The 24872-nt window shown below is 47.3% G+C and overlaps 1 protein-coding gene and 1 long non-coding RNA gene across 2 annotated transcripts in view; both read left to right on the top strand.

Moving 5' to 3' along the window:
- Positions 1-11801, top strand: part of LOC140209344 (left-right determination factor 2-like) — a 66512-nt gene extending 54711 nt beyond the window's left edge. Inside the window, exons 5-7 of the mRNA XM_072277636.1 lie at positions 7179-7422; positions 8888-9124; positions 10774-11801. Of these exons, the coding sequence (XP_072133737.1) occupies positions 7179-7422; positions 8888-9124; positions 10774-11104 (812 nt within the window). The 3' untranslated portion in view covers positions 11105-11801. The remainder of the gene's footprint in view (positions 1-7178; positions 7423-8887; positions 9125-10773) is intronic.
- Positions 11802-23095: 11294 nt separating this feature from the next.
- The window catches only part of LOC140190995 (uncharacterized), a 29324-nt gene continuing 27547 nt past the window's right edge, over positions 23096-24872 (top strand). The window contains exon 1 of the long non-coding RNA XR_011883736.1: positions 23096-23237. This is a non-coding gene — a long non-coding RNA (uncharacterized lncRNA). The remainder of the gene's footprint in view (positions 23238-24872) is intronic.

Below are 24872 nucleotides of genomic sequence, written 5' to 3'. Positions count from 1 at the left end.
AACACGTATGGGGAGGGGCAGTCAGACAGCTGATGGGGAGGGTAGTTGGTGAGGCAGTACGCACACCCCTCACTTACACAGGGGCTCTAGTGAGCTCCCCATGCACGGTCTCAGTACCATCCCTGATGTACCTTCTTCACACTGGGGTGCAATTCCCAGGATCTGTAGGAGTGTTGCATTTTTTTCTCAAGGAATTTTGAACATATTGAAACCCCTTCTCACCAGGCGTCTCTAGAGGTGAGGCTCGTTAGCCCCTCACTAATAGCCAGTGGAGTCAGTGGTGAGAAAACCACCTTCATCAGACTCTGTACGTCTACAGTCAGTATGACTTGGGTCCCACCGAAACCGGGAAGTCAGGATATCTCACCCACCCGAACCCCGATCCGTGTGAATACTGTCCCCATGCAATCGCCCGTCGGCAAGAAATAGCAGACCGTACCCTGCATACAGTTGTAAAGAAAGTATATTTACAGATGTCAGATTTATTGAACAGTTAGTAGGAAAAAGAAAAAGAAAATAATTAAAAGGGCCCATTACAGTTAATTCAGTCCAAATGTGCACATAAGTTGGCGCTCATCTTGAAGTTGTCTAGCTGACGCACTGGACCCACGGTGTGTGTGAAAGCACACACCGCCTTCCATATGTCGCTCGAAATCCACCTTGGACAAAGTGGTCTTCCACGAGAGTATTGGTCCTTTCTCCTCGAAATCATTCATCTGCACAAAGCACCTTGTACAACAGGGATGGCATCCTCAGCCATCTTCCCTCCTGTCTTCTCCCAGCTCCCACCAAAAAGACCCTAACCCACACCAGTGCCCACCACGAAAACCTCTCCGGCCAGTGTTCTCTAGAATCATCTCCAAATTCCACCATCCTGATTGGCTGACACAACATTACTAAGTTGAACAACATAGCTCCTTATCTTTAGCGCAAACCGAAACAGGCTGAAAGCAGAACAAACTGCTCTTACAGAACTGCTGAAATGAAATATCTACAGTATAGCAGTAAAAATCTTAACCAGGGTGTAACATTCTCCCCCCCCCACCAGAAATAGTCATATTCTCATGACTTTGAAATGTATCAACCTATCATCAATAAAAGAGGTTTTAATGGAATTTTGTGATGTCAGGACCTCCAGTCCATTTGTAAATGGTAAAGACATAGTTCAGTAGGGGGATAGTTGCAACACTCTGTTCCCCCAGTGCATCATAGGCACCATCTGACGGTTTCCTGACTCTTTGAGACCTCCTTATCCCATCTTCGGCTTCTCCAACTTCAACCACCCCTTGTGACCTTTCCCGTCTACCAGAGGGTGCCTCCCCCTTTCTACCACTTGTGTCTTCCCACGGTCCAGGACCCTTGCTCCATGATTGAACTTAATTTCCTTCAGTTTAAGCAGGTGTTGCCAAACACCTTCACCCTCCACTGGTACGAACTGGCGAGACTTCTCTCAGAAAGGGGTGTCCTCGGTCGCTCCAATAGTGTAGCAATTACACCTGGAGTACCAACATCAGACCAGTCAGTAAAACAGGCATCTTCGTGTCCCAACATCTTCTCAGTTAATCTCCTTTTCCATACCTTGAGCATTCCAGCAAATTTAAGGGTTCCTGTCACTCTAGCTACTCCTCCAGGATATTACATGACAGGTTTAGACTGGGTGTACCATACATTTCCTCGTTTCTGCTCATCATCCTGCTTAGGAGGAACTTGCACCTTCGCAAAAGCAGATCTGAACACAGGGTGAAAGGACAAGGTTTTCAAAAAGTTCTCTCCATTTCTCTCCTTGCACACTCCCTTGAGCCTTCTCATAGTGGAAGTATTTGTTCCTGCAACAATGGAAGCTCCCCCCCACTTTTCAACCAGATCTGGGCAGACCAACACTGGTATGTCAATAGTCTCAGTTAGTCCAACATCAGTTTCCGTAGACTCCAGTTTCAATGACAAGTAACCATCGTATGGGTACTCATCAGTACTGAGCTCCCGAATCTCAAGGACACAGAGTGGCTCAGTGATAAATACATCAAATACCGGTTGTAAAAAGGATCTATAAAGCAAAGTAACGAGAACCTGTGTCAAGTATGGCTCTAGCATAAACACCTTCAATCTGTTATGGATACACCGGAGCTTGGTCCCACTTAACCTTCTGGAGTGGTTTGTGTACTTTAGTATTTCCCTTGGTACGCTGATAGGAACGTATCCTCTCCGAAACGTCAGCTTGTTACTTTACTGGGTCCCTCTGTGGTTTTACTGCTTTCCTTCACTGTTTGACTAACTGCTGATATTCTTTCCAAAGGTTTTCCTGTCGCTCACACTCTCGCTCGAAATGTCCATCTTCTCCACAATTGGAACAGGAAGTACCGGTCACTTCCCTGGTCAAGAGACCTTACTCAGTAGCAGCCCCCGCCTTGGTACGTCCCACCAGCGGGTCCGGCTTCCTATCAGCCTTGTCATGCTTGGTGGCAGCACCAACTGGTATTGTCTGAAATACTTCAGCCCTCAAAACCTTTCCCAAAATCCTGCAAAATCCCGCTTGTGTGGCATCAGGGGTTGCTTTAGCAATAGGCGCTACTACCGAGGACCGTGCCCTGCTGACGGAGGCCTCCCACTCCTCCTCTCTAACTTCTCTGAGTAACTCGGTAAAAGAGGCCGCTCCTCCTCTCTAACTTCTCTGAGTAACTCGGTAAGAGAGGCTGCATCTTGTGGGTCATTCAGCTATGAAGAGCAATCACATCATGTGACAACGTGCCCTTCACAGTTTGCTCCATCTGAAAGCAATTTCTCTCAGTCAGGTGAATGCCCTCTTTGTGGCACAAACAATGCAGTTGCTTTTTCAACCTCAAAATGTAGGCAGACAACTTCTCTCCTGCCTCCTGAAACGTGTGCCTTATCCTTCATCCTAAGACCAGCTGCCAAAAGCATCTTCCAGTACTTGAAGATAATTAGCTAATGTGGTGAATGGATTTTCTGCCTTGAGGAACCTCACTATGTCAGTCTCTGGGCCCTTTGAGCTCTCCCCCAGTCTCAGCTTTTCGTATTATCTGAGCACTGCCATTCATCCAGTACATGGGATGTGTGCACAGCCCAAGCCTCGTCTTCTTCTTCCCCATCGAGTGTGGGCTTGACCCCAGACAACATTCCCAGCCCAGCCTACAATAATTTTAGCTCTCCACAGATATACTTTTGCATTTATCAACCAGTGATGTAATAGCCAAAACGAGCTCAGAATTTACATCAACCAATGAGGGACTCATTAGACTTTTCACATCCGACAACTCCTTCCCCTCTCTGCACAGAAGCAAGAGCAACTTGTCTTTGAAGCCTCCGCCCTCAGCTACAGGAAACTCGACTTGCAATTCAGCACCCTCGCCTGCACGCCCCTCTTCTCTAAAAGTATGGATGGCCCATGGCCCCACCTCTCCAGGTACCCCAATCATAACTGGCAGATCCACTCCTGTCATGTCATTGCTAATCTGAACTAAAACAACATTTTCGCCCGCCGTTTGGTCAAGCTCCCAGTCCATAAGCGTAACTTTCCCTAATACTGGAACCGAACTCAGAACTCTCATCAGCAATTCATCAGGGCTGTGTATATCCACTCTGCTCAGAACACAAGCATTAATCATGGACATTCTCTTTGAATCGCACCAATGTTAATTCCTGTGGCGTCCATATTGCGTATCTTAGTCACTTTCCTGGACACTAGTTTAACACAGGCTTAATCACACTTCATCAATTCTTAGAACAATTAAACGGTATTCTGTGAATCCAATTGCGGACAATAGCCCCCACGTTGAAACCCCTTCTTACCAGGCATCTCTAGAGGTGAAGCTCATTAACCCCTCACTAACAGCCACTGGACTCAGTGGTGAGAAAACCACCTTTTTCAACCTCCATATGCCTACAGTCAGTATGACTTGGGTCCCACCGAAACCAGGAAGTCAGGATATCTCACCCACCCGAACCCCGATTGGTGTAAATACTGCCCCATGCAATCACCCGTCGGCAAGAAATAGCAGGCCATACTCTGCATACAATTGTAAATTTTAAAGAAAGTATGTTTACAAATTTCAGCTTTGTTGAATAGTTAGTAAGAAAAGGAAAAAAAAATAAAAAGGGCCCATTACAGTTAACCCAGTCCAAGTGTGGACATAAGTTGGAGCTAATCTTGAAGTTGTCTTTAGCTCATGCACTGGACCCATGGTGTGTGTGAAAGCACACACCACCTTCTGAATGTCACTTGAAATCCACCTCGAACAAACAGACTCCCCCACGGGAGTATTGGTCCTTCCTCCGTGAAGCCGTTCATCTGCACAAAGCACCTTGTACAACAGTGACAACATCCCCAGCCATCTTCCCTCCTGTCTTCTCCCAGCTCCCACCAAAAAGACCCCAACCCACACCAGTGAAAGCAAGTCCCATTTGCCTTGTGTTTGGTTCATCCTATCCATATACCACTATGAAATATAATTATACCTGCCCCTACCACTCATTCTGCACAATGATCACTCTCTGTGTGACAGAGTTGTCCCTCAGGTCCTACTCTCACTCTACACTTATGCCCTCTGTCTTTCAACTTCCCAACCACCCATCTTATCTATGCTCCTCATGGTTTCATACACTTCCTTGAGGTCACTGTGGAGACTCGAATACACAACGAGGAACCTGCCTCTGGGCAGTATTAAGCAATAGAGGGTCCTTGATGTGTGTACAAGGTGGACAGATTGGTAGATTGGTGAAAAGGGTACATGAGATCCTTGCCTTCATGAACCTGTCCATACAATGTCAATGAGGGAGACCCTACAAACGTTCTTGAAGCAGCACGGATTACTGCATGCAGGTCTGGCCACTCCATTGGAGCGAGGATGTGACAGCATTGCAAAGGATGTGGAGATTCACCAGGGTGCTGCCTGGCAGAACATTTCAGTAGTGAGTACAGACTGCAGATTGTTTTACCTTTTACACAAGAGAACATTGAAGGGGGACCTGACAAATTATGAAGTGGGCAGATAGGGCATCTTGCAAAAAGCTTCTCATGGCAGACGGCAAGGATTTAGGGTCGAAAGGTGTACATTTAGAGGAGATTAATGGAACCTTTTCCCAACTGGAAAAATGGATAAAGCTGCCTAAGGAGATGGAAGAGGCAGAGACTCTCACAGCATTTTGGAATCATCCAGACAATAAAACAAAGTGAGAGAAGGTTGTGGAGTGCGTATTTGTGAAAGGGATTAGCAGAGCAGGTTCTTGTTCATCAGATTTGACAAAATAGGAATGTTGGGCAGTTTGTGTGCTGTGCAGTTCTATGAGCAGAATAATTCACTGGAGTGAGTACTGTAATAACCAGTGTTTCACTGGAGTGACTACTGTGATAATGAGTGTTTCACTGGAGTGAGTATTGTATAAACGAGTGTGTTTCACTGGCCTGAGCAGAATGATTTGTGTATAACCATGTATCACCATCTCCATCTTGCACTAGCAATATATGTTTTGTTTACGCAACTGCCACCATCCATTGACAGTTGTGAAAACCTTCTGTGTTGTAATCTGTTACCTTTGTTTACCTCACAGCCTTTTTGTCGGAGATTTATCTAAGGTCAGCTCCAGCTTTGTTATGTCTAGGTTTACAATTCGAAGCATACAGTGAAATGCATCGTGTCCATCAGTACAAGGAAGCGCTGGGGCAGCCTGCAATTATCGCCATGTTTCAGGTGCCAACAAACTGCTGGCACAAACTGTTCATCCTTGCTAACCCATTCTGTAGAATGGGGGAGGAAACCGGAGCCCCTGTAGTGTAGGAAGCAGACGGGGTCACGGGGAGAAAGTACAGACTCCTTACGGAAACCGGAGCCCCTGTAGTGTAGGAAGCAGACGGGGTCACGGGGAGAAAGTACAGACTCCTTACGGAAACCGGAGCCCCTGTAGTGTAGGAAGCAGACGGGGTCACGGGGAGAAAGTACAGACTCCTTACGGAAACCGGAGCCCCTGTAGTTTAGGAAGCAGACGGGGTCACGAGGAGAAAGTACAGACTCCTTACGGACAGTGGCACATTTCAGTGCCTATCGTCCATTGGTGTAAAGAGTTGTGCTAACTGCGACAGAACCACATACTGAGCCAAATGATAATCGCACTGGCACTCACAACCTGGAACAATACAGCACAGGAAAATGGCTTCCTATTCACGTGTCCACTGAAAGCCTTTTAAACACCCCTAAAATATCAGCTTTCACCCTCTGCTCTCTGTGTAAATAACTCGCCCTGAAACTCTTTTACATTTCCCCTCCCCGCCTCACCTTAAAGCCATGCCCTCTGGGATTTCACATTTTCATTTGTGACAAAGATTGACTATCTACACTCTCTGTGTCTCATGATTTTATAAACTTCTAATTGCCTGCGACACACTGAGAAAACAACCCAAGGATTGGAGTGATCTTGGCAAACCTCTCCAAGCCTCCAGTCTTCTTGTCAGGGGAAACCAGACTGGGCATTGCAGTTGGATAGAGTCATACAGGAATACAGCTCAGAAAGAGGCCCTTTGGCCCAGCCTGTCCATGCTGACCCAAGATTTCAGTCTCAGCTAGTCCCATGTTACAGTACAGTGCAACTCCTAGGCACATGTGAAAAAGTTCTGTAAAGCCAAGATGCTTTCAAAAGTAATGAAATGAAAAGTTTCTAAATGCCAGAAAAATTGCTATTAAGAGCAGTAAAGCAGTAAAAAACTAAAATCAAACCAATATTTGGTGTGGCCAAGCCTTGCTTTTGAAACTGCATCAACTCTCTTAGGTACATCGTTGTGCAGTTTTATAAGAAAATTGGCTGGTAGGTTGTTCCGAGCTGTTTGGAGAACTTATCACAGTTCTCCTGCTGACTTTGGCTGTCTCGCTTAATTTTGTCCCCAGTCTCAGTGATGTGGAGTTCAGGGCCCTGTGGAGGCCATACCATTTGAAACCATATATGAAAGCTTGAGTGGCTAAAAGACTTTTGCACAGTACTATAGGTCCATATCCCTCTGAATCTCTCCTATCTATGTGTTTTTTATATACTGCTAATGTACTCACTTAACCTGTTGATCAAGATCCCTCTGTAAATCGTGATAACCAGATAATGTCATGCTTTTGGAAACATCTGTATTGTGCACAGCCAGATCTGACACACAACTCACGATTATATGATTGTTTCCCCAGACATCACCGGAGAAGTGCTGTACTCAGACCCCACCAGGCAGAGGCTGGTTTTCGACATGAAGGGGCTGATCCCTGACAACAGCGAGGTGACCATGGCAGAGCTCAAGCTCTTCAAGAAGGGCGTCCACAAGGGGGAGCTCCCTCCCAGAAAATACAGCCGGCCAGTCAACAACGCCAGGGTCAGTGTGTACTGGGTCAAGATCCTGGCCGATGGCACCAACAGCACCTCGCTCATCGACTCCAGGTAAGGGCAGAGGGAGCTCCCACACCTTCCAAATAATGTTGGCAGATTCACACAACGTACAGAGAGTGTCGTTAAAGACTAAACCTGTCCTCCACATTAAATAGTTCCCAGATATTTCCCCTCACCTTCATCATCATCATTACGTGCCATGTCATACAACATGGGCAATCATAGTCTTTACCATGATTATTCTTGGCAAATTTTTCTGCTGAACTGGATTACCATTGCCTTCTCCTGGCCAGTGTCTTTACAAGACCGGTGATCCCAGCCATTATCAGTATTCCTCAGAGACTGTCTGCCTGGTGTCAGTGGTCGCACAACCAGGACTTGTGATATGTGCCAGCTGCTCCCATGGCTTCCTGTGACCCTGATCGAGGGGCAAAGCAGGTGCTACACCTTGCCCAAGGGTGACCCTCAGGCTAGCAGAGGGAAGGGGTGTCTTACATCTCTTTTGTTAGAGGTGTATCGTCACCCCGCCACCCATCCTCACCAACACCCTCCCCAAGAATTGCCCCACCCTACCAATCATTCTCCCACCCACCCCATCAGGTCTCTCCCCCACCCCCCAATTGTGGACAATGACAAAACCATATTGATTTATTTAACAATACAGCTTTAAACCCCTTCAGACTGCGCTGCCGGCAACCCACTGATTTAACCCTAGCCTAGTGTACATTGACCAGCTAACCTGCTAGCCGATACGCCTTTGGACTGTGGGAGGAAACCGGAACACCCGGAGGAAACCCTCGCGCTCGCAGGGGGGACGTATGGGTGACTCTGAACTCTGAGCTCCGTGAGCCCGAGCCGCAATGACCTTGCGCTAACCGCTACACTACCACGGCGCTGGAAATGGTGGAAATTGCCATGACCTGCATTTGACCGAATCAAGGTTTCACCTGCTGGTCAGGTTGAACCCTACAGGGTCATACAGCAGGTAAACAGGCTCCTCAGTCTAACTGGTCCATGCCAAGCATGGTGCCTACCAAGGTGGTTCCATTTTCTCAGGTTTGGCTCAATTCCCTATGATCCAAAAGAGCTTAAAATATTTTTATTGTACTTGCCTCAACCATTTCATCCGGCAGCTAGTTCCACCTGCTCACCATCCTCTGCATGAAGAAGCTGAATATGCCCCTCATGATTTTATATGCCTCTGTAGGTCATCCCTCAGCCTCCCGTGCTCCAAGGAATAAAGTCCCTGTGAGAATGGGAGAACTGTTTCACTCTGATGAGGAACACAAGCCTGGTACGGAACTGATGTACTGGGCCCACCATGGAATCTTGTAGCACAAAGCAGAGGCCATTTGGCCAGTTGAGCCCATGCTAGCTCATTGTGCAATGCCACGGCTGGCTTTGGGAGCCTGATCACTCGCTGGCTGGTGAAGTGGGATCGCATTTCTGAGGGTTAGTGTTGGGCACCGGATACCTGCTGTTGACTGACGGGCACTGTGTCTCTTTCCTGTAAAAGGCTAGTCCCCATCCTCGATTCCGGTTGGAAGCTGTTCGATGTCACCCAGGCTGTCCACTACTGGCAGAACACTAAGGAGCTGCAGATGTACCTGGAGGTGTGGATCGAAGCTGAGCGGCCGGGGAGGCATGCAGCCGAGCTTGCCAGGTTCGTCCGCTTCACTTCCCAGCATCCCACTGACCAGATGCTCGGAAAGCCAGAGCTGCTTCTCTACACTCTCAACTTCAGTGAATACGGGTAAGTCCCCTTTGCCTTGGCATTGGTACAGCTGACAGCCAGACCCGGGAAACTCAGCAGGGTTGGTGACCACTGGGAAAACTCCCATCAGATAATGTTTGCCTCCTCCCGCCACTGCACCTTCTTAATGAGAATACAACATAGGCCATACAACAGGAACAGCACAGCACAGAACAGGCCCACAATAGCTGCACTAAATCCCTTCGGCCTGCACGTGATCCACATTGCTCCATTCCCTAAATGTACCTGTGTCTAGCTGAAAGCTTAAATGTGGATCTGCTTCCACCATTACTGTTATTGGCAGTGTATTCCAAACACCCATCATTCTCTAAAACTTAGCCAACGCGTCAACTTCAAACTTTCCCCTTTCACCTTGCATCCATGTCCTCTGGCAAAGGACGTTTCTACCCTGACCTTCTGCTGTTTCGTTCCATGTAGAGCCAAGAACCTACTGAAGAACAGAGCAGGCTGCGGACTCGCGCAGCTGACTTATTGAGTCAGATAGAGTCACTGAGCATTGAAACAGGCCCTTCAGCCCATCTAAGGTAGTCCCATTTGCCCATGTTTGTCCCCTAGCCCTCTGAACATTTCCTATCTGTGTACCTGTCCAGGTGCCCTTTCAGTTTTGTTAATGTACCTGCCTCAACCACTCCCTCTGGCAGATCATTCCCTCTGGGTGAAATAGTTGCTCATGAAGTTCCTATTAAATCTTTTCCCTCTCGTCTGAAAGCTACGTTCTCTAATTTTTATTCTCCTTTCCAGGAAAAATTACCCTGTCTATGCCCCTTATGATTTTATACGCCTCCCTCATTCTCCTTTGCTCCAATCAAAAAGGTCGCAGCCTCTCTCTGTAACCCAGTCCCTCATGTTCCAGTCAATCTCCTTGGCACTCTCTCCAGTGCAGAACACCTTGCACTTTACAGAATTAAACTCCATTTGCCGCTCATTACTCCATTACTCCTCATTCCCACTCCCTACTGCTCTGTTATTCAGAGGCAAGGTGGAATTTATTGTCAAGTGCAGAAGTACTTGTCTGCACAAGTGCCAGGAAAAACTCACTGGCAGCAGCATCACAGGCACACAACATCAGATATATAGCAATCACAAGAAAACCATACATTATGCTGGATTTTTACAAGAAAGAGCACAATTGGATCCAAGAAAGTCTTATTTAGAACCAGGTGATTGCATTGCTCATAGCATTGCTGAACTGTAGTGATTAGGGTCTTGCCCTTTGGTTGAAGAAGTGATGGTTCCTGAAGCTGGTGGTGTGGGACTTCAGGCTTCTGTACCTCCTGTCCGTGGCAGCTGTGAAAATGCTGGGGATCCATGATGATAGGTGCTTGCTTCTGGGGGCAATGCCTCCTTGTAGATACAGCCAATGGTGGGGAGGGATGTGCCTGAGACGTATTGGGTAGAATCCACCACTCACCAGACCACGATACAACCAGTCCAGATACTTTCAGTGGTACACCTGTAGACGTTTGTTAGGGTTCGGTGACAAAGTGAACCCCTTCACTCCGTAGGGAAGTAAAGCCACTGGTGCCTTTTCCTTATTCCCAGTTCAGCTCCTGTTTTCAAGGCCTGTTGGGAAGCAGCTCCTGGGGTTGCAGCGTTGGTAAATGACCCGCCTTGTGCTCTGTTTTCAGTGCGGCCGGAGACTGTGGGGAAAGCCAGGCTCAGAGCAGCGGGACGTGCTGCAGGCAGGAGCACTTCATCAACTTCCGGGAGCTGCCCTGGACCCAGTACTGGATCATCGAGCCCCCTGGCTACCAGGCCTTCCGCTGCCTTGGGGGCTGCAAGCAGCCTCGGTGGCCCTTCGTCTACGGAGAGAGGAGCTGCGTGGCGGTGGAGAGCGCCTCGCTGCCCATGATGTACCTGGTGAAGAAGGGCGACTACACGGAGATCGAGGTGGCTGAGTTCCCCAACATGATCACAGAGAAGTGTGGCTGTAGCAACGACAATATCTCAGTCTTGTAGCCGGGCGGGACAGTGCCATTCTTTTCACCCTTGACACCACCCCACTGCCCTCCTTCCCCCGTAGGCCTGGCTGGCCTGTGTCACCATGGTTACCGGTGGCTCTCCCACCTCTCCAATGGTCATGCCAGCTGGAAGGACAAGGGACTTTAGTCAGGGAGGGTTGTTGCACTTCCTCTCTAAAGAGGAGGGCTTTTCATTTGGAGGTGTGGAACTGCCTCGTCAGATCCACTTCCTTTAGTCAGGGACTGCAGGAGTGTTGGCATTATTTGTCCTATCCTGGTCCCCATGGGAAGATGATAGATTTGGGGCTGGCTGACTTACTCCTCAGTCGAACCATGCTGGAGACAGCACAAGATGTAAATGTTCCTGCTTTGGATTGGTCAGACAGTGTGGGTTTTAAGTAAACAGTCTCACGCACACTTCTGTTGGCTTTACACACTCATCTACATGTCCCGAGCTTAACCTGCCAGGGCAACCATTATTCAGATTCCTGCCCAACTGTGTGTCCACTGACTCCAGGCCCTGCCCCTGGCCCATGCGTCAGGACACTGAAAAATGACAGCACTGTCTGATGATACCTTGACTGTATCACAAGCACCCCATGTAAAGGGAACTCAGCCACAATGTGGGAAGCACTTAACGACACTGCACAGCGTTTTCCTTTTAACAGCGGTATTCACTACACAGACATTGAACACTTGGGGGGGGGGAGGAATGCTTAGCCTTGTGCGTGGGGTTTGGGGTCGTGTAGGGGGTACAGGACCAGTCTGGGTGGAGGTGAAGGTGAGCTTCTCCAGATCTGTCCTGAGACAGTATAGTATGGACCTGGTGATTGTACAGGGAGAGTGTGGTCACACTCAGGAACGTCTAGGAGGGGATAATTATCTCCAGGCCAACAGGACGAGGAGTATTTTGAACCATGAACTTCAAGTGTGATTCAACGTGGCAGCTTTGTCCTTGGTTATTCTACCACAGGGGAGAGTAAAATTGCTATGTGTCCTCCCTAGTCCCACACGGCCTCAGACATGGGGCCCTACAATGTGGCTGTACCATCGATACAGGTTCCCCGAATGCACTCGCTGTGCGGGGATTGACTGCATGTCCATGTGTTCATGGGCAGATTTTAATTCACGTATGATATTTGTAGATAAATCCTGAATTAAAGTATATATTGAGTCAATTGATGAAAAGGGCTGTGACGTATGCTTCATTCTACTTGCTGTTGCTCTTTTTCGGCCTCTTGGCCGTCGGAAGGCCACGGAGTATTACCTCTGCATCTGTTTCTCCTGAGCGTTGCAGTCAGGGTGGGCTTACTCAGTGAATTGTAGGGCCTCTGGGAGTGTAACGGAACTGAAAGGCTGAGAGGTGCAAGTGCATAGTTCACCAAAATCAGCATCGGGTGGCGGAGACGGCGTTTGTTTCACTGCTTTTCATCAGCCCTGGCACCGAGTACGAATTAGGAAGTTATGTTGATGCAGCTGCACTTGTTCCCTCTACAGTCTCGGTCAAACTGTAATATGAAAGATGTTATTAAACCTAAACGAGTGCTGAAAAGACTTACCAGGATGTTGTCTGAATTACACAGACTTGGACTTCATTACCTGGAATGTAGGAAACTGAGGGGTGAGCTGATCGGGACTATGAGATTGTGAGGGTCATAGACAGGCTGAAAGCCATAGTCTTTATGCATTTCACCACATCATTACATCGAGGTTGTACAAGGGCAAAAGCAACAGCAAAATGCAGAATACTATGTTACGTTACAAAGGAAGGGCAGTCCCGTTCAGTAGTTTTATAACAGCAGGGTAGGAGCTGTCCTCGAGCCTGGTGATACGCGCTTTCAGGCTTTTGTATCTTCTGTCCAGTGAGAGGGGGGAGAAGAGAGAATGTTCAAAGTAGCTGAGGTCTTTGATTATGTTGGTAGCTTTACAATGAGATACAGCAAAGATCTGTAGGGAGAACAAGTACTCCAGACTACGATAACAGGGCACTGAGAGAGTTAGGTCCCAGACAGCAGTTAGAATCAGTCAGCGGCTGGTAGAGCCACTGCCTCACCGTGCCAGAAACCCTGGTTTGATCTTGGCCTCAGGAGATGACTGAGAAAAACCAAACTGTAAACTGTACAGATTTATTTATCTTGTAATGCATTGAACTGCTACCACAAGGTCAACAAATGGCACCAGATATGCCGGTGAAATTAAACCTGATTCTGATTCTGGCTGTGGGCTAGCATGCCATGGACTTGAGGGGCTGAAGGACCTGCATTTCTTTAGATCTATGCAATGTATCCAGCTGTCTGAGCCTTCCTCTCTTTCCTTCACATTGCAAACGTCCTTCTTTCATTGGTTGGTTACTGTATTCAATCGGCAATAATGTGGCAGACGGTCTTCACAGGGGCATTAACAAATTGCAGGGTGGTTGATAACAGGAACATGGTGCCAGAGGAGGTAGCTTCAAATATTGTACAATCACCACATTTAGAGGGACACTAAAATAGATACGTTACAGATGGATCAAGACCTGGAACATAGAACAGTACTGCATGGGAGCAGGCTCTTCAGCTGGCATTCTGCCAACCAAGATGACAAATTAAACTGCATGTGAACCATATTCCTCCATTTCCTTCCTGTACATGTGGCTGTCTAACCATCTTTTAAGTGTTTCAGTCGCATCTCCCTTCACTTCCCCTGGCAGCCCGGCCTGTTCCAGGCACCCACCACTAGACATCCCACCTCTCCCAGAAGTCCCGGGAGTCTCCTGCATATTGATAGTGGCTCCCTGATGCCCACAAATTATATACAATATCCCGGAAATCGTTTTTTTTGAGAAAGCAAGAGAGCGCGTGACAGAGAGAGAGAGTGAGAGAGAGAGAGAGAGAGAGAGAGAGAGCACGCGCACCATGGCAGAGTGTTGCAAAAAAAGAAAATGTAAAACATACGCCACCCCAGACTACACTAAAGTGTACCCCTGCCAAATAGGGGTCAAAAATAATGACAGTGTTGCTCGCTGCGCTGTTTGCTACAGCGACTTTTCTATTGCCCATGGTGGGTTAAGACTGTAAAAGACATGTTGAGGTGAGTTTAACAGGTGTCATTCATTCATTAGCATAGCTAACATTATTTAAACTAGCTGGCTAGCTGCTCAGGAGCTACTCTATTGCAGACATCCCACCCCTCCAGCAAATTGATGGTGCTACCTCCCTGAAATGAGTTTTTGCAAGGTGGGATGACTATGTCTGTGTCTGTGTATAAAAAAAAAACTTTCCTCACAAACCTTCTTACTTCCTCATTCCCCAAAATTAAAGTGACACCCTCCAGTAAATGGGGTGGATGGACAAAAGGGGTCAGCATGGGAATGGCAGGCCAAATGGCCTGTTTGTGCTCTGACTCTATAAGCTTTTGTAGGGAGCGAATCATGATGAAAGACTTAGGGAGAGAGATGTGGAGAGGTTCAGGGGAAAATCCTGAAATTTCAGACCCGGCAGCTGGAGGCACTGCCATCAGTCAGAGTGACTTGGGGGAGGTGTGTCTGGACGAAGGTAGAGGCTTTGAAGAGCTGGAGCTGGGCGTGTCCACAGAGATGGGAAGAGTCACAAGTGGGGGCTGAACATACACTGGAAATACTTAACCACAGAAAGGCTGAATTTCAGTACAGTCTGTTGTAAATTTAAACTCTGAAATCAGAGCTCATCAGGAGAACAAAGGGAGGTTTAACGAGTTTGAACCACTACCACACTTCTGTGTGAACAGACAGTGTGTCATGTGGGACCATCTAAATTCTGTGACCTTGGAAAGACATTGTCCATCTCTGTCACGTTCCCCTGGTCATCTACGCAACACAAGCCCCACCCCACCTTCCCTGCCTTTGTCACCTGGACTCCAGACCTCTCAAAACACCCTCCTAACAACATTTTCTCTCCATCCTCCTCCCACAATCTCAGGATGCTCTCAGGGTGTTGCCAGGACTGGAGAGCCTGAACTAGGCTAGGTCTCTCGTTCGTCAGAATGAAGGGCGACGTTTACAATTGTGAGACACATGGATAAGATGAATAGTAACTCTTAACGCCAGGGCGGAGGGGCAGAGGGGCATTTATACATTTAGAGTCAGAGGGGAAAAAAATTAAAAAGGACCAGAGGGGCAACCTTTTCACACAGAGGGTGGTGGGTACATGGAATGAACCTTAAATGTCTCCACGGTACAGCTGTAATATCTCCACAGTATAAACCATAATGTCTGCACAGTACAACCGTAATGTCCCCATGGTACAAACGTAATGTCTCCACAGTACAACCGTAATGTCTCCACGGCACAACCGTAATGCTGTCCTTGATAAATCTTAAAGAGAGAGTTTAATGGGGTGTGGAGTAAATGCAGGACATTGGGACGAGCTGGGTGGGCAATGTGGAGAGCATGGGCTCAGAGTGTTAAAGGGTCTGTATCCGCTGTACTGCTCTATGACTACAAAATCCAGTGATCTGCCAAATCCGTGATGGGAAGCTTCCTCCAGGAATTCACTACCCCATTCCCCACCCCCTAGACATGGTTTCAAGTTGCCATTAGCAGCTGATTAAGGTGACAGGGTTGATCTGGAGGGAGGAAGAAATCTAATCAATCCTGTGCATGAGAATTGATTGCCGGCTGAGGGACCAGAGCCGATATCATCACTGAACAATCCACGTTTTATTGAAAAGGCCGTCATCTGAGATTTCCTTGTCTAAACTCAATACACACTGAGAGACAAGGCAGTGGGCTGTCCTGGGTGGATGCATGCCCCTCACTGGAGAAGGATTGTAATGGCAGCTGGTGTTCACTGTTGAGCAGTGGCCATGGACGACGCCCCTCAAACAGGGAGACTGGTGTGAGTCACAGTGCCTCCCCTCAAAGTGGCAAAGTACCAGTGGGGAAATCGTTACCTCCCAGCTGGGAGAGTTTTCAACCACCTGAGATCCTCCTTCACCATCCTTCCCTCACTCTCACACCCCTCACCTTCCCGTTCCCGTATCCAGGCAGGAACTGGGTACTGATTGTGGATGATCAGCCATGATCACAGTGAATGGTGGTGCTGGCTCGAAGGGCTGAATGGCCTACTCCTGCACCTACTGTCTATTGTTCCCCCCCCGCCTCCTCTCCCTCATCATACCTTGTCAGCTTCTGTACTTTTTTCCCACAGATGCTGCCTGTCCTGCCGAGTTCCTCCAGCATTTTGTGTGTGTTGGTCCCCCTTCCCCCTCCTTACTTTCCCCCTTTCCTAAATCTCCCCTTCTTCATCAGCATTCTGCTCCCTCTCCCTCATCGCCCTCCCCTACCCATCAACTACTCCTCCTCAGCCAGCTCTCCCTACTCTTCACACCCTTCCTCCTGCCCTCCACGTTATACCGTAGCTTATCTCTTACCGTCCCCTCCCATCTCTGCTCACCATCCTCCTCCAACATTGTGCTGCAATTTGTCGAGATTACAACAGGATCTGGATCCACTGGGAAGTGGGCCAAGAAATGACAGATGGAATTTAACTCGTGTATTGCACTTTGAGAAGTTAAACCAGGGCAGGACTTACAGAGTACTCTGATCTCCATGCTTGGGCCATGGAGAATGGACAGACATGGACATGGTTTTCTGAAAGTAGGGACACAGGTAGACAGAGAGGTGAGGGAGGTTTTGGGCCCAGCGGCCTTCATCAGTCAGGACTCTGTGTAAAAGAGTTCAAGGTCAAAATCAAGATTGCTTAATGTTATTTCCAGTACACAAGTGTAAAAGAGAACAAAGTTATTGTTACTTTCGGATCCAATGCAGCTAAAAAAAACTCGATAAAATAATAAGGAAACACTGTATAAATACATAAGATAGCTTATATGCATAGATTGATTGCATGTCCGTAGAGTGACTCTAGCACAGGAGTGTCTGTACATAAGGTGACTGACAGGAACCGATAAAGTAGTGATGATTTGGGGTGGGGAGGGATGGGTAAATAGGTGTCGGTTTTGATCAGCCTTACAGCTTGGGAAAAGTAACTATTTTTGAGTCTGTTGTGGACGCTATGTAGTACCCGTAATGGGATTGGGACACACAGTCCATGAGCAGGGTGGGTGGGATCCTTCATTGTGTTACTGACCCTTTTCCAACACCTTTCTGTATACATGTCCTTGATGACAGGTAGGCTGCTGCGAGGCGCACCGGACAGTTTTGTAGGAGGCTGAGGAGAGACCTGATAGAAGTTTATACTTAGATAGAAGTTAGTCCTGACGAAGGGTCTCGGCCTGAAACGTCGACTGTACCTCTTCCTAGAGATGCTGCCTGGCCTGCTGCGTTCACCAGCAACTTTGATGTGTGTTGCTAGAAGTTTATACAGACAGTGTAGACAGTCGGAGTCTTTTCCACAGATGGAGATGTGAAATCCTAGAGGCCGTAGCTTTAAGGGGGAAAGTAAGGGAGTTTCAGAGACAAGTTATTTACAGTAGGTTCCTGGACATGCTGCTAAGCATGTATGATCACAAGAGGCAATTATACAGACATACGAACCAGCAGTTGTTTTTGTGTTTAATATTTCAGTAATATTTGACTAATATTGTAAATATATTGTTCGATTGAGCATTCCTACTGTTTACATAATTCATTGTGGGTTATATGTAAAAGTACGTGAATGTCATCACACCATAAAAATCAGAGGACTGAGGTGAGAGAAAATATTTGAAATGGGGCTGATGTGCAACTTTCCCAAGAGGATGGGGGGGTTCTTGCAATGAGCTGAGTACAAGTACTAGGCAGGGCAGGTCCTGGGGGTTAGGGGTCAAATAGGATTAACTCAAGTAGACATCTTGGGTAGCATGGACACGTTGGGCCGAAGGGCCTGCTTCTATGGAGTACCTATCTGACTGAGAATGATGAGGGTCTGAAAGTCCCTCCCTTAAAGGACGACGGAGACTGCTGCAGTGTTACACTGAGTTGTTTATCATTGTCACACGTACTGAGGTACGGAGGAAATCTTTGTTTTGCGTACTATCTGTACAGATCGTTTCACAGCGTCAGTTCATCAAGGAAGTACAAGGGAAAACAATAACAGTGCAGAACAGTGTTACAGTTGCAGAGAAAGTGGAGTCCAGGTAGACAATAAGGCGCAAGGTGGATTGAGAAGTCAAACGTGTCTGTCATTGTATGAGATCCATTCAATAGTCCTATAACAGGGGAATTATAAACTGGCCCTGACACCAGTGCCATGGCTTCAGGCTTTTGTATCATCTCCCCAATGGCAGGGGGTGAAGGAAAGAATGTCCAGAGTGGGTGGGATCTTTGATTATGCCAACCAAGGCAGGAAGAAGCACAGACAGAGTCCATGGGGAGTCGGGTTGGGCGGGGGGGGGGGGTGTCTAGTTTCTGTGTGGAGCTGTGTTCATAACTCCCTGCAGTCTCAGGTGAAGGAATTGCATACTAAATCATGATGCATCCGGATAGGATGCTTTTCATAGTGCGTTAACAAAATTGAGGGGTGCTTCCCTGCTGCAAAGATGTCCCGTCTACAACATGCAGACAATTAGTTGTCTGCTGAAAGACTCCAGGACTAGCAGTGTGTGTCAGTGATGCAGGCTCAGTAAGCAGTAATCAAGACACTCGTTGATTCAAGACTAGAGCACTATAATCTGCTGGTCTTCCAGCAGGTGACTGAGTTACTCCATGCCTTTGATGAGATATTAAAATGCAACTCTGTTTTGCCAACGTTAAAGATCCTGTAGAGACATTTTGAGGCAGAGCAAGAGGTGTCCATTCACAATCTTGTGGGTTGTGACACAATGCATCCACACAGTTTCTAATGGGGGGTTTTATCATCTGAAGAGTAGCTGGCTATGATTCACTTTGCACAAGGAGCTATGAAAAGTGCAGAATGTTCGATAAATGTATTTGTGTGTATCTGTCAAAGTGGAGTTTATTGTCATGTGTACGAGTACCTGTATGCACAGATACAATGACAAACCTACTTGCAGTGGACCACAGGCCCACAGCATCAGATAGGCAGCATTCACAAAGAGATTCTGCAGAGGTTAGAAATTGTGAACAGCACACAAAATGCTGGAGCATCTCAGCATCAGTAAGGGAAATGAATGCTCAATGTTTTGGGTTGAGACCCCTCAACAGGACATAAATCATATACAAGTTTTAAAGAGAAACATAACTCAAGCAAAAACAAAAGTCAATTTTCGTGCAAGGTGATCAAGTTGGTCAAAGTCTATGCTCGTGTGTGATTTGGTGCGTGTGTGTGTGTGTCTGTGAACATGCACGCATGGGTCAGTTTGTGTGTGTGTATGTCTCTGTGTCTCTGTCTGTGTTTTACTGTGACTCTGTGTCCCTGTATACGTCTGAATGTGTATGTGTGCATGTACTGTACCTTAGGTACAGAGGAGAAGTCAGGGGTAAGTTTTTTATGCAGAGAGTGATGAGTGTGTGGAATGGGCTGCCGTCAGCGGCAGCAGAGGCAGAAGCGATAGGGTCTTTTAAGAGACTCCTGGATGGCTGCATGGAGCTTAGAAAAATAGAGGGCTATGGGTAAGGCCTAGGTAGATCTAAGGTAGGGGCATGTTTGTCGCAGCTTTCTGGGCCGAAGGGCCTGCATTGTGCTGTAGGTTTTCTATGTTTCTATGTTTTACCCATGTGCATATCTGCATTGAATTGTCCCTTAGAACGTAGAACAGTAACAGGCCCCTTGGCCCATCATGTCTGTTCCAACCACAATGCCAATTCAAACCACACATAGTCTATATCCCTCCACTCACTGCTGCTGTGTTTTGTAGCTCCAAAACATAAAACTAATCAAAGTAAAAACACGGGGAGATCAGGACAAACGCGTGCTCCTCATTTTTACTTCTAGCGAGGTGCACACATATGGTGTGATGATGTACGCCATTCACGTACTTTTACATATAACCCACAATGAATTATGTAAACAGTAGGAATGCTCAATCAAACAATATATTTACAATATTAGTCAAATATAACTGAAATATTAAACACAAAAACAACTGCTGGTTCGTATGTCTGTATAATTGCCTCTTGTGATCATACACGCTTAGCAGCGTGTCCAGAAACCTACTGTACATAACTTGTCTCTGAAACTCCCTTACACTTTCCCCCCCCACATTAAAGCCGTTCCCTCTAGGATTTCACATTTCCATCTGGGGAAAAGACTCTGACTGTCTACACTGCCTGAGCCTCTCACAATTTTATAAACTTCTATCAGGTCTCCCCTCAGCCTCCGACACAACAGAGAAAAGAATCAAAGTTTGTCCAGTCTCTCCTTGTTATACTCTCCAATCCAAGGAACCACCTGGTGAACATCTTCCACACCCTCCCAAACCCTCCTGTAGTATGGAGACAATACTCCAACGTGGACCAACCAAAGTGATAGAGCCATGCAGTTACACAACATGGAAAGAGTCCTTCGACTCGACACATTCATTCCGACCAAGTTGTCCCATTTGTCTGTTCTCCTGCATTTGACCCATGTCCATCTAAACCTCTCTTACTGATGAACCTGCCTAAATATGTTTTAAACATTGTAATTGTACTCGTCTCTTACACTTCCTCTGTCTGCCCATTCTGCTTATCCACCACTCCTCCCCCGTGTGATTAAGCTTTTCTCTCTCACCTTTGTAAGGTTACCCCTCAGCCTTCTCTGCTCCAGGGAAAAACATCCCAGTCTCTCCAGATTCTCGCTATAACTCAAGCCCCCCAGTCACAGTAACATCCCCATGAGTCTTTACGGCACCCTTTCCAGCTTAGTGACAAACTTCCAAAAGCCGTGGAGTGGAACTGCACACAAAACTCCTAAGTTTATAACAGTTATAACATGGCGACCAACACCTGCTTTCAGGGCCTTCACCGACAAAGGCAAATGTGTCAAATGCCTTCTTCAGCACCCTGTCCATCTGTATCTCCATCCCTCGGTCTCCCCACTCTGCAACACTTCCCAGGGCCCTGCCGTTCACTCTGTAAGTTGACCCTTGGTTTAAATTACAAAGTGTAGAATGTCACTCTTTTTCTGAGTCAAGTTCCATCTGCGTACTCAGTTAATTGATATCCCATTGTAAGTTTAGATAATTCTCTTTGCTCTCCACTGTACCACAAATTTTGGTGTAATTTGCAAATTTACTATCCATGCCAATTACAATCTCACCCCAATAGTTAATGCAATCTTTAATACAAATCCTAACAAGCTCATGCTGACCATAGTGGCCAACTAGCGAGTCACAATTTCCTGTTCAACTCGCATCCCTCTGAGCCCCCTCCCCTCCCCCCCATGTTCCTAAGTGCTTCTTCAATTGTACTATTGGACCTGTTTCAACCACTTCCACTGGCAGCTCGTTCCGTATACTCACCACCCTCTGAGTGAAAAGTCACCCTCAAGTCCCTTTTAAGTCATTCCCTCTCACTCTAAACCTATGCCCCCCGAGTTTTGAACACCCCTCCTCAGGAAAATACTGTTACCATCCACCTTATCTAGGCTCCTCATAATTTTAAACATTTCCGTAAAGTTGCTCCTCATTCTCCTACTTTCCAGGGAAGAAAGAGCCAGCCCTATAATTCATGACCTCTAGACCTGGCAATATCTTCGTGAATCTTTTTTGCACTCTTTCCAGTTTAATCACATCTTTCCTATAACAGGGTGACTAAAACTGTACTCCACATGCGGCCTCACCAGTTACTCACACAACTATAGCACAGGTCCACATGGTGGCGTAGTGGTTAACCCAGCACTTTACAGTACCGGAGACCCGGGCTCAGTTCCCGCTGGTGCCTGTAAGGAGTCCCTGTGACCGCGTGGGTTTCCTCCCACAGTCAAAAGATCTACCAGTGGGTAGGTTAATTGATCATTGTAAATTGTACTGTGATTAGGCTAGAACGGTGTTTCTCAACCTTTTTTAGCCCAATGCCCCCCTAAAGCACCTTCATACTTGCCAACGTCCCTCTTAGGCACAACATACTTTCTTAGGCCCCCATAGCACATGTCTGCCATATGCTAACATGAGAAAAATAATTCTGCTTTAAATTTTTATTTGTCTTTAAAGTTAGCTGACACAGTACCTGTGTGTTGTACAGCAGCTCCGATAGCAATGTGACCCTTGAGCTTGGTGGTTTTTAGCAAGAGTTGAAATATCTGGTTTAAGTTGTGACAGCAAAAGCCTTAAGTCCCCATGTGTAACAATGTCCAAGTGGTTTCTGTTTTTTGTGAGTATGTGGTCACTGCACTGAAGCCTCTTTCTACAAGGTAGATAGATGGAAATGCAATGAAGAGCAGTTTGGCTCTTCTCCAAAGACCAAGAAATTTCGTATGACAGTACAGCCACATACTGCAAAAGCCAACAGTTTTGAAAAGCATTTTTGCTTATTCATCATTCTGAATTTCAATAGTTTCTTTTTGCCAGCTCTCTTCCTTGCAAAGATTAGGAAACAAGGATCATACTGGTCTCTGGAGAGTTGTAGGTAGCCAAGAAGGAGCTGAAGAATGGATTTGGTGTAACACTGCATTCTGCATTCTGTTACTGTTCTGTTTTCTTACGCTAGCTCACTGCACTTCTGTTTGACATGATCTGTAGGGAAGAAATGTAAAACCAAGATTGTTCACTGAACCTCATTACATGGGACATTAATAATCCATTACCAATTCCTTCACCCCTCCCCAACACTCAGATGCTGCTCAACTTTGTTGTCTGTGGAGTGAGGAATAAGGTTTGTTTTCCCTTCAGAAATGGGGAAAAAACTTTTTGAACGTTAAACTTAAATTCAGTTTCTCTCTCTTTCCACAGATGCTGCCCAACCTGCTGTGTATCCACACAGATCCCGCAGACACAGGAAATCTGAAGCAACAGGGCCTGCGCAGGCACACACTGTGCTGATGGGAAGTCAGCAGTTTGTGTTTACTGCCAGATTGGTCTCTGCTTTTGTTTTACATCGCTGACTTCTGAGCGCCAGGCGCGTTGTGTGGGTGGGGACAAGGTTAGACAGAGAAAACGCGCATGACTGGAGGAAATGTTTGCATTTGTGTATGTTTGCCTCGGTTGGTGGGATGTTAGCAAGCGGGAGGTGAGAGGTCGTTCGCCGAGGGAGCGAGGAGCCAGCGCCGGGTGAGATCATTCACCCCCAGCGAGAGGTACCAGGGCATCCGGGCCGAGTGGGTTTGAGGACAGTGTCCGGTGCATCGCGAAGGTTTACTGCCACGTCACCTGGGCTGCGGAGGGTGTCACCTGGATTAACACCGTGACTTTAGTTTAACCGGGGGAAGACTAACAAGTGCGAGCTCCCATGGCTGGTGACGCGAACTTTTCGGTCAAAGTTTCCTCGGCCTTGAGTTGGGGAGAGGAGAAGGGGCAGGCTGGGTATAGAAGGAGGGGAAAGACTGAGGGACTTCCTCCCATCGCTCCCATAACTTTGTTTACTGTGCTTTAAGGTCCCATGTGCGTAAAATCCAGCGAACAAACGCGTGAACGTTCTCCATTTCCTATAAACCCTCCGTTAACGAGGGAGGTCTCAGACCAACTCGGCAGAAAATGACAAGTGTTTTATTTTGGAGTTTTAATTCAGGAAACTGCCGCAATGAGCTTGCATAAACCGTTCTGATAACGGCTTTACAAATACTGAGTGTTTAGTGAATAGGAGGCCATTTGGCCCGTCGAGTCTGTGGCGGCTCGCGCAGCTGTCCCATTCGCCTCTCTAAATTTCCACGGTAACCTGTTCTCCTTGACAGTTTTCCATCAGCACACCCCCAGTACTTTTGTTAGTCCCGATCTGAAACACAATTTTCCTACACCGAGGCCGTTACATCCGCTGACTTCTTCCGCAGTTTTTATTTCTGCAGCCCATTCCGGCAGCTGGGGTTTCTTGTGTCTTCACTCTAGCGACTAAGTACAGCGGCACAATTAACCCATGGTCTTTGGGATGTGGCCAGGAAACTGGACAGGGAAGCGCAGACAGTGGCGGGCTACTCTGTAATGTCTGCACAAGGAAGTCAGGACGTCCAGTTGGGGTAGTGGGAGCTCTGGGGCAGTAGCACCTCATGCCATGTTGTTGGGGGTTAAGTGCTGGCTAAAACTTTGGAGAAACGGGCCATTTTTGTGTATCCATCTGCAGGCCCCATCCCCTTTGCAGACTGTCTTCTAAAGTATGGAATATAGAGAGAAGTTGGTTATGCTTCCACCTCAGCTGGAGTAATGGCTGCAGTTCTGGTCACCACACCACAGGAAGGGTGTGACAGGGCTGGAGAAGATGCAGAGGAGATTCACCAGGATTTTGACTGGGATAGACCTGTTTAATTATGAGGAGAGGCTGGAGAGGCTGGGTCTATACTCTCTGGCGCAGAGGAGGTTAAGAGGGAACATGTTTGGAGTACGGTATATAAAATTGTGAGGGATATGGATAGAGCAGACTGCTGGAAACTCTACCCCATATCAGAGGAAGATAAAACTAGAGGACATAGTGTAAGGGGAAATAGTTTTAGACGGCATATGAGTGGGAATTCCTTCACCTAGAGCGTAGCAAGTACCTGGACTACAGAGTGGAGAGTGAGGTTGAGGCTGAGTTGCTGTTAGCTGTCTGAACTGCTTAGGCATGGAAGGGGATGGACCAAGTGCTGAGTGTGGGAGTTAATGTGGAAGGATGCTCGCATGGATGAGTTGGCCTTATGGCCTTTTTCTGAGCTGTATGATTCCTCAATTCATTCCCTTAAGATGATTTGCTTCCCCTCTGGTTTTCTGCGTCCTGACGAGGCCGAGGTGGAAGCACAGGCTCT

Source organism: Mobula birostris, chromosome 2 (assembly GCF_030028105.1).
Source record: "Mobula birostris isolate sMobBir1 chromosome 2, sMobBir1.hap1, whole genome shotgun sequence".
Classification (NCBI taxonomy): Eukaryota; Metazoa; Chordata; class Chondrichthyes; order Myliobatiformes; family Myliobatidae; genus Mobula; species Mobula birostris.
The sequence above is the reverse complement of the archived record's forward strand: the minus strand, read 5'-3'. Positions and strand labels throughout refer to the sequence as shown.